At 46.0% G+C, this 9971-nt stretch overlaps 1 protein-coding gene across 1 annotated transcript; it reads right to left on the bottom strand.

Moving 5' to 3' along the window:
- Positions 1-5578: 5578 nt before the first annotated feature.
- Positions 5579-7043, bottom strand: LOC121621786 (thyroxine 5-deiodinase-like). The gene has a single exon (XM_041958410.1). It carries the CDS (start codon positions 6978-6980, stop codon positions 6174-6176), a length of 807 nt encoding a protein of 268 aa, XP_041814344.1. The 5' UTR covers positions 6981-7043; the 3' UTR covers positions 5579-6173.
- Between the last annotated feature and the right edge of the window lie 2928 nt (positions 7044-9971).

Genomic DNA, 9971 nt, shown 5'->3' with positions numbered 1-9971 from the left:
AAAGCAAAATAACGAGCTAAGCGACACTAAAACGTTTCAAAGAGAAGAAACTGCGGTGGGATGTAATTCTCTGTGGATTTATCACTACGACATAACACTTCCTCATTACACACAGTCATTTGAAATATATAAATACTGGTTTTTGCAGCTTTGAATAGACGTAAAGTGCACTTTATGTAAAAATACATCCAGTGTGGAGGCATGGGGTTTTGGATCAGAATTTGCTATAACATTAGAGCTTAAAAGATGAACAGTTATACGGCCAGAACATCTTATCTCAGGCATAATTAATATTTTAGAGTCCCAGATTGCTCCTCCTCCCAGCATGCTACAAGAGGGATTATGACTTGAAGCTGTTTTTGTGTGTTATTCAACACTTAAAAACTTAGTTAAAAACCTAGTTAACCTTGATGATATTAGGAATCTTTTGTGTGCTGGCCAAGATGGCAAACAAAGTGGTTTGGCCTAAATCAAATCATGCAGCAACCGACTCAACGACAAAAAGGACATCTTGCTGCATCTGCCTGGTGCCTGTGTGTCTGGGAGATAAAAGTAGAAATTATGCAGCATAATTGGCTCAATGTAACACAGACATGTTACTATAGTATTAATACATGCACACATGTGAAGAACAATAGTCATACTGCCATTCCATTTTGATGAGCTTCAGTTGTTCCTTTCGGTTCATAACAAAGGGTCATTTGATTGCAACAAACAGAGACTTTGCACTTGGGCTGCAGCACTGCATGCTGCATGCTAAGGTGAGTGTCACACAACTCGCACCTGTTGACCTTCAAGCTGTCCTCAATACAATGTAGATTGATTTTGTTGTATAAATACAAAATCCTGCTAATGATATGCATCCTATGCCTGTCATACTGAGACGGGCTGAAATGGTCTGTAACCACGATGCATTTCTGTTGTAAAAATCGAGGAGAGCACCTGAACGTCTCACTGCTCTACACGCACATGCTGCACACACTGTACACGCACTATAAATCTCTGTGTGTTGTTCACTTCAACCACACCCTGTCTGTCACAGCGACACTTGGTTCCATGGAAATGCAAGTCCCATGTTGTCTGACGCAAACAGTGGCATGATCTGATAAAACCGCAAGGTAAGAGGTTCTGCCCATCACCCAGGTTTGAATCCTTATGCGGGCCACGTTATGTGTCCCAAAGTCCAATTACTACTCCAAAATGCGATTTTCTTCAACGAAGAATCCCAGGTTTTCCAGAATTTACTCAAATTAAGTGTTTTCCTTATTTTCGTGCAACAAGGCTGACGACAGAAAAAACTAAATGAAGGTAGTTACAAAAATCTTTGTGGTGTTTTTTTGTGCAGTAAAAATAGTTTCCGAAAGATGAATCCATGGATGTGGTGAGTGTGTGCGCTGAGCGTGTGGCAGCACCCCCTACTGTCAGGTATTATAACACAAGCAGTTAATAATAAATAAGTTTGAATTTTTTTTCCTGGTATTTTGGATGGAGTGTGTGTTTGGGGGTGTGTGTGGGCAAACATAGCTTTCATTTCTTTTAATGTGGTCAATCAAGATTAATTTCCAAAAAAACTCTCTATTAGCCTGTCACATGTTGCTCTGTGGTGTCCAAAGCATGTTCTCATAAGGTGGGGGTTGTACTGGTATCACTGCTGACTTTTTATCATGTCACAGAAAAGGATTTTGGATTTTTTAAAGAGTCCGGTGTCCCATCAGATCTTACTTTCCAAAGCTCACTGACTCATTTCTCATGATTGTCCCACCCACCGAGAGGCGGTGGACTGCAGCCAGTCAGACAAATGTTAGCCTGACTTCATCTACTCCCACTGCTGTAGCACCCACAGCTGCTGCTGGTATCGCTAACAGCGCTGGCCCTTATGAACGGGAGCTAACCCCAGTCCAGCTAATGAGGCCGAGCGTGTCTATGCCCACAGCTCCTGAACCTGCAGCTGCTGACATCTCGGATGGTCAATTAAGTGAGTCTCTCCAGAGGAGGGAGTTTGATTTTACAGCGAAAAGTTTTCAAGATCATTGAAAGCAGGTTGGTTTCAACAATAGTAATGGCTTCATTATGTGAAAGAGACTGATGAAGGCTCGCGCTTCACCTGTTGCTCCGCTGCTGAAAGGAGGCTTCTCAGCCGGGAGAGGATAAGAGTCCTGCTCTCATCTGGAGGCTGTGAAAAATCATCACTGAGCCCCAAACCCAGAAATATGTTGCTGTCGGAGCTGGTGGCCAAAGAACAAAACACAGCTCGGATGGCTTTGGAGCTGGCTGATCTTTGCATCTTTACACCTCCAAACGATGATGCTCACTAAACCAGATAATTCCAAACAGTGGAGGCTTTATGTTGGATCTGCATCCACTTTCACCCTCAGGTGAAGTGGAGAAGCCGTGTGTGTGTCTACCTGTGTCTGCTGCATCCTCGCAGAGATCTTTGTCAGGGCTTTGTTAGCTGAAAAATTCCCTCTGTAACACTCACATAGTTTCAGCACCCCGCAACTCCAATCACCTTCCAGCGTCTCTGCACGTGGCCTGTCCCTACTGTGTGGTTTTAATGTATTCAGCTTGCTTGATACCTCAGTTGACTCTCATTATATCACCATGTGCATGTTCTGTATGGCTCTGCGTGTCCTTATACATCACGCCACATTAATGCATAAGTGGATTCGCCTCTATCCTCAAAACTCCTTCACTGTTTCTATGCAAAAAAGGGGGGAAAAAAAGTCTGTCCCCATTTAAACCTCCTTTTTCAACCAATTACAGCCCTTCAGGCACAAACACAGTGATAAGAGGGTCAGTCAGTCAGCGATGTCTGACCAAAGAGCTTTTTAAAATTACAGTGCTGACCTGACACTGACTGATAGCGCACAAAGCAAGGCTATCACTGTCAAGCAGGACAAACCACTGACTCTCTGCAGAAAACGTCTGTCTGGACAGCAGACACGCTGGAAGCTGATTGGGTTGAGGGTGCTTCATTTTATTCTCATTTGTCTAGATGCTGAGGACACTCAACATCATATAACAACTACTCATGACATCCTGCATGCACATCCTTTATAGAATATTTCATACAACAGATAACAAAAGTGCTGGTTGTCGCAAGGTAATCAAACACAGCAAAGAACGTGCAACGTACGCAGTCAAAAAGCAGTCAAACTGCACACTCAGACAACCACCAGACCAGGTTATAAAAGTTCATTAAAATGCAGTGCAACGAGAACAGACGCCACCGAACTCTCGCTCACTCCGAGGGCTTCTTGCCGCGGCCTCGCAAGGAACAAACAGTGCCTCCGTCAGCAGCGAGCCCGAGAGACAGTCTCGTGCTGAACAGTGCAAAGTGTTCTAACATTTTATCGTGTATCATATCAGACGTCCAGTTGTCCCTCCTGAGCAGCCGGTCGTGAGCTGCTGGTGGTGAATGTGCACGCTCAAGCACAAGTCGCCATAAGGCTCCATGGCGATGAGAGTGGCCTCTCAGAGGCAGTCCATCACTGCTGACCAGACAGTCAGCTCACAACCATCCGCGCTGTGTTTTGTTCTTTGGCCACCAGCTCCGACAGCAACACATTTCTGGGTTTGTGGCTCGGTGATGATTTTTCACAGCCTCCAGATGAAAACATGACTTCTCAAACGTGCTGTCAGCTCTTATCCTCTCCCGGCTGAGAAGCCTCCTTTCAGCAGCGGAGCAACAGGTGAAGCTGGGCCTTTATCAGTCTTTCACATAATGAAGCCATTTCTGTTGTTGAAACCAACCTGCTTTTCAATGATCTGGAAAAGTTTTCACTGCCAAAACACCTGGCTGGAAAATCAAACTCCCTTGGCTGGAGAGGCCCGGCTAATTGACCGTCAGAGCCGTCAGCAGCTGCAGGTTCGGTAGCTGTAGAGCGGTCGGGCTCATTAGCTGGACTGGAGGCCGCCCCCTCTCCTCGGGGCTGGAGCTGTTTGAGGTACCAGCATCTGCAGGTTGAGCAGCAGCAGCAGCCAGGCTAACGTTGGGTGGCTGGACTGGGGGTCAGCTCCATGTCCTCGGGGCTGGGGCTGCTCGGAGGAACGGGTTCACAATTAAAACATGCATCAACATTTTCTCTCTGTTTGGGTTGAGAGGGTGAGGAGGGGGACTCTTGCAAAAAAATCCTTTTCTGTGACATTGTGAAAAGTTGGCAGTAAAAACAGCAAAACTGCCGCAGACCAACGCCCACTTTATGAGAAGAGGCTACAAACACCGCAGAGGACTGTGTGATAGGTTGATACAGAGTTTGTTTGGGCTTGAATCTTGATCAACCAAATTAAAAGAAGTAAAAACTAATAGTTGCCACATGCACTTTGCCCAAAATACCAAAAAAAAAGAGTCTGAACTTATTTATTATTGACTGCTTGTGTAATCAGTGGGTGCTGCGGGCCCCTCAGCACCCCCACTTCCCACGTGCACGGTCACGTGGGATCTACAGTAATCACATTGCACTCTAATCCTAATTACATGTGGCAGTGTGTCTGTGTGTGAACTCACGCCTGCGTGCGTGCGCGCACATATAGGCTACGTATAGAAACGAGGAGAAAGTGAAAACGAGAGAGACTCCCGAAATAATGAGAAAGAGAGGAAAAAAAAGAAAAATGGATTAAAGACGCTGCATCACCTAATCAGCTCAGCTGTCTTTGTTCCTTTAGAGTGATCCACGGACAGAAAGTGTCAGGGCTCGAGCCAACATAAAAGAAACATTTGATCAAATAGGATTTTTTTTTCTCCCTAACAAGCATGTTTACTTTGATCTACCGTTTGCGGGTGTGATTTCCCCCTGACGTGGTGCAGTTGCTTTTGATGAGAAAACACAGCTTTCACTCTTCCGGATAAGTTTCTGAATCAGATCACAATGGACTTGATTTCTCAAATTGGCTGCCAAGAAAGGTCATATTTAAATTCAATAAAGAGGCAAACTCACTCAGTTTTTTTTCCCTGAAACTTCAAGTGCTTCCAGTCAACCTGTGAAATTCTGACATTTTCTGACCTTTGCCGGATCTTCACTAGGTTTCATGATTCCTGATCACACCTGATTAGCCGGGCCACACAACATGAGACAGCTCCCCTCCTCTGAGCTGTGCAAATACGACCGACTTGACTTCTCCGTCCTCTTTTTCCACCGCGCATGAAAAGGTGAGCTCCAGCCTCCTTTCTCACATATTTCATGGCTGAAAGTGGGTTAATGGAGAGTGAATGGTTTACTAATCAGTCACAAGGACATAGTATTTCGCTCCACTCTGCTGTAGATTACTATGCTAATGGGGGTTTCGCTTTGACCTGAATAGGCCTGATTAGAGAAGCAGGAATCAGTGGAGGTAATACTGAAGAGCAGGAAGATAAACAGTCAAAGACATATTCTGACTTTAAACAATCATCAAACATCTGTACAGAGCAGGTGTGACGTCACCACATGTGGGACAAACACATAAGAGGCAAACAGGTTTTACAATTAGCCTCAAACAGACATTTATCCTGTTTTGTGCTTTATGTAAAAAAAACCCCACATCAGTAAGAGCAGAGGGGGAACTTTAAGGTGCTTGTTCCACAGTCGACAGCAAATGATCAGAGTGTGATCGGACATTTATTTAAAAACATTTGTTCAGTTACATGGTTTCAACATTACATCATTTGGCAACCGATCATGGAGGAAGGCATCCTGCTAATACGGCCCCGCTGCCGGTGTCAGAAACATCAGTGTCGGTTTTCTGGCTTCGCCTTTTAAAAACCGAACTTCACGGAAACACCACAGTGAGATATTAGCCTGAACGCACGCACGCACACACACACACACACACGCACACACGCATGCGCGCGCACACACACCAGTATTGTAGAAAAATAGAGTGATTACTAATTGAATGCAGTTTCAACCGATTCAAGACTTTTCCATACAAAAGAAAAAAGGGGACAATCGCTATGAGCAATCAGTTAAGACGAGCACAATATACCAGCCTACAGCCTGCAGCCAGGCCTGAACATGACTTTAGGCTATGTGTCAAAGAGTCCTGAATGTCTTAACGCAAGAAAAAAAGACAACAAAAAGAACAACACGACGTGCCGTGTGTGAGCGTTTGATAGCAGCATCTGAATATCTTGCACTGTGAGTTAGACACTGAAGCGGAATGGGCAGAGCGGCAGGCAGTTCAGCATCTTCAAACTACACATGGAGCACCGCTGTTTGGGAATTCACCAGATCGTTCCTGTACCGCTCCAGCCAGTTTCTAAGCTCGGAAATCCGGTATCCCTCCGGACCTCTGCCCCCCTGGTACACCACTGTCTCATCCCTCACGATGTAAAGTCTCTCAAAGTAGGCTCCGTACGCGGCGTTGGATGAGTTATCCATATTATCCACGACCACGTTGCTCCCCGGCACCTCGGCCAGCATCAGCTGAGCGGCTCTCAGTCTGTCCTCCAAGCAGCGGTGCTTGGGGATCTGATACGGAGCGTCCGAGCTCACCCAGCCGTCCGACGGATGCGCCTCCTCGATATATACAACTAAAAAGTCCGCAATGTCTGCGTACTGGCTCACGACGCGCTGAAACGCCGCCAGGCGCGTCATGAATGGCGGTCAGGAGCAGCTGCCAAAGTTAAGGATGAGCGGTCTCTTCCCTTTCATACAGTCCAGGATCCGGACCTGCCTCCGGTCCTGGACCAGCATCACCTCAGTGTTGGGCGCAGCGCGCCCTAGGTGCGCGGATTTAAGAAAGTCCAATTTCTGGCCGTACCACACGGCTCTGAGGGACTCCAAGGTGAACATCTTATTAGAGTCGGAGACGCACACCGGCGGGTCGTCCGGGCTGTCCTGCCTCTCTCCCATTTTCAGCAGCACTTTTTTCCTAATGCACAAGAAATCCAGGAGCCAGAGCATGACGGCGGCCAGGAGGAACCGGGGCAGCAGCATCAGGCACAGGGCTGCGTGTTTCAGCGCCCTCGCCATTTGGACACCGCCGGAGTCGTGCATCATCTCTTCCCCTGCCGATAGGATGCGACTGGGCCGGCGAAAGAGACAACTAGTACTTAGTCACCTTTACCCATTGGAGAAAACTATCTGACGCGCGCAGGCACTCCTTTTATAGGTACAGCGGCATTTGAATAAGGGGAGAAAAAAAGAAAAAAGAAAGAAACCACGCCTCCGGTACCCGCGCCGCCCACTCACATGGTGGGGATTACCTCCCGTCCACTCCGGGCTTCACAGATCCAGAGACAGAGGAGCTGGAGACAGCCGGAAAGACTGTGTGTCCAGTCCACACATGTGCGTAAAACATGAAAGCTACTGGATCCTTTATATATATATCTATATATATATAGATATATATATATGTATTATATCAGTGACACTTGTGGTAGTTTTAATTGGCTCTGGCTGAACACACGGTTGGTCCATTAAGTCAGGAAAAGCGAAAAACATTTGGCGTCAGTCTGCCTGTGGAGCTCCCTGTAATGAGTGCAGGAGCCTCTGTAACCACTAGACGGCGATGGACTCACACAGACTGTAAGGCAGGATGAGTCATTCATGATCTGCAAGGGCCCCCTGAACACCTTGTGAGGAATAGAGGCAGAATAATCTCTCCAGCACCAGTTTCAGAACTGAAAGACATTTAATACCTCAAAGTTCATTCTTCTTTCTTTTCTCTCCTTTTCTTACGGAGGTTTCTGTGAAGAGATGGCCCAATGTTCTGTGCATTTGTTGACTATTTTGCACTTCTTAACCGCCCTCTGACACCATCCAAAGAAAATGAGCATTATACCTTCCCAGATGTGCCATTTATGGCAGGACTGCTGTATTTGATTATCTTTGATTGCGCAGGTGTCCGATCTAAGTGACACCTGTTAAGTCTTTACCATGTTCTGGTGAGTATTAATTACTGAAATTGAACAGAAAAGTCTGATATCTGAAGACAGTTGAACAATCTGCCAGTGAAATATTTGTGATTGTCTCTATATTTAGCTCATTTGATCATTCTTGGTACACTTGCCTGTTTTTAGTACTTTTATCCAGTGAATTTCATTTGCAAAAAAAAAAAAAAAAGAGGTTTCCAGGATCAGTGTGACGTGTCTGGTCAATCAAAGGTTAAACAGAACAAAACACTGGATTACTGCATCTTTATTTTCGAGCTCATCAACAGTTCACATCTGACTCAGAGCAAAGTGTGATCTGAAATGTCATTTTGTCACCTCACCCCCCCAGCGTATAAAAATCCATCTCCCAGCACCTTGTAATTACCATGAGGTTGCCAGGCAACCAGCGGAGACTCTGGGAATTTGGTACGTTCACCCCCTGTAATGTTTGGTTCCATGCACTTAATTTTTTTTGGTATTAATTACCGATACAGCGAGTTAATTAGTGAGCTGGTGGACTTCGCTACCTTTGGACAGAGCCAGGCTAGCTGTTGTTTCTGGGCTTTATGCTAAGCTAACTGGCTGCTGGAGGTAGCGCCATGTTTACATTACATCTTCTCATCTAACTCTCTGAAAGAAAGCAAATGAATGTGTTTCCTTAAATGTTAAACCATTCCTTTAATGTGTAGAATGTGTTTCTATAAGATGCATCATTGGAAATGTCAGATCCCAACAGCAGCCTAGAAACCGACTTCCTGTCACTTCCTATGACCACTCATTTATCCCGTATTCTGTCCCAAACATACAAATGAGACTGAGCTGACACTGAGAGCTGAGGATAGGAAGGAGGCACACCACCACAGCAAGAAAACACAAGCGGTGAGACTATCAGACAGGCTGCAAAACAGCTGAGTCATGTTTTCTACCACTTCACTTAAAGGTGAAACAACAAGCAAATGCACCCTAAATGTCAGTTTGACTGCTTCATTGCATTGTATTCAGGAAAAACTGCTGAAAGTAGGCCAAAGTTGAACCAGGAAGTCGGTCTGTAAGCTGTTATGGATTTTTACAGCGGACGTCATTTTGCCGCGTGCCTTTGTTTTCTCTCCCAAAAACAGTTTGGCTTATCCTGGGGGTTTGTTTCAAACCTGTCTGATCTCACCAGTAAACTGGGTTCGTACAATGTGACCGATATAGATCGAGTGGCAACCAAACGACACTCAAGCAGCGTTAAGCTAAAATCATCCTTTCATTCGCATTCATTTCTCTGCAATCACCTGCAATCACAGCACAGGCGGGCAGGCGGACAGCACGCACCTGGAGCTGCTCAGCAGCTGTGGCACAGGAGGCCTCTGATGGCGTTCGAGCTCTGAAAGGAACGGCAGACGACCTGGTGAGAAGTGGCCGTAACAAACCAGATGTGCAACAGCTACGCGCCTGACGTCTCTGCTTCCTTCACGCAGACATCTGCAAGCGTGAAGTTGGTTTGTTTAGTAAACAGAGTAGTAGAGAGGGCTGCCAGGCGCCATCCACTTCGAATCAACGGGCAACATTTTTGCAAGGAGAGACACTGCATCACGAAGTCAGCTACATGTGTTTCACACAAAAGAAGCTGTCAGTTTTTACCACCCAGCTCTTTGGATTCAACAAAAACACTGTGCACCACTCAGTTGTATCTTATATAACGTCTGGGCATGTCGTTAGACGTGGAAACACTGGCAGTTTTCACACAGTCACAGTGTGATCATGTTTAAAACATATTGGACAATAAAAGAACAATGCAGGAGCCTCAAACTGTATTCAGTGCAGTGATGCCATTCAGAAAACGGCGCCCTCCTGAATGACATACACTGCATCACAAACTGACAAGGATGTTCTGCCAGAGCTTGCAAAAAGTTTGCTCTCTGATGTCTGACACGTGCCTCACATTGCACAATGCAAAGAGGCACCCTGTTATCGGCCGCGATGAAAGTTCTGAAAAAAAGTGGAAAAACAGGACATTTTCCGTTGAGATGGATGTGACTCAGATGCTGCTGTGCAAACAGGCGGCCCTGCAGGCACCGAAAAATCCAGCTCACAGATGACACACGCTTTTGTCTCAGGAACCCCCCCGTTC

The sequence above is a fragment of the Chelmon rostratus genome, chromosome 18 (genome assembly GCF_017976325.1).
Source record: "Chelmon rostratus isolate fCheRos1 chromosome 18, fCheRos1.pri, whole genome shotgun sequence".
Lineage (NCBI taxonomy): Eukaryota > Metazoa > Chordata > Actinopteri > Chaetodontiformes > Chaetodontidae > Chelmon > Chelmon rostratus.
Note: the sequence above shows the minus strand (reverse complement) of the source record. Positions and strands in the feature narration are given on the sequence as shown.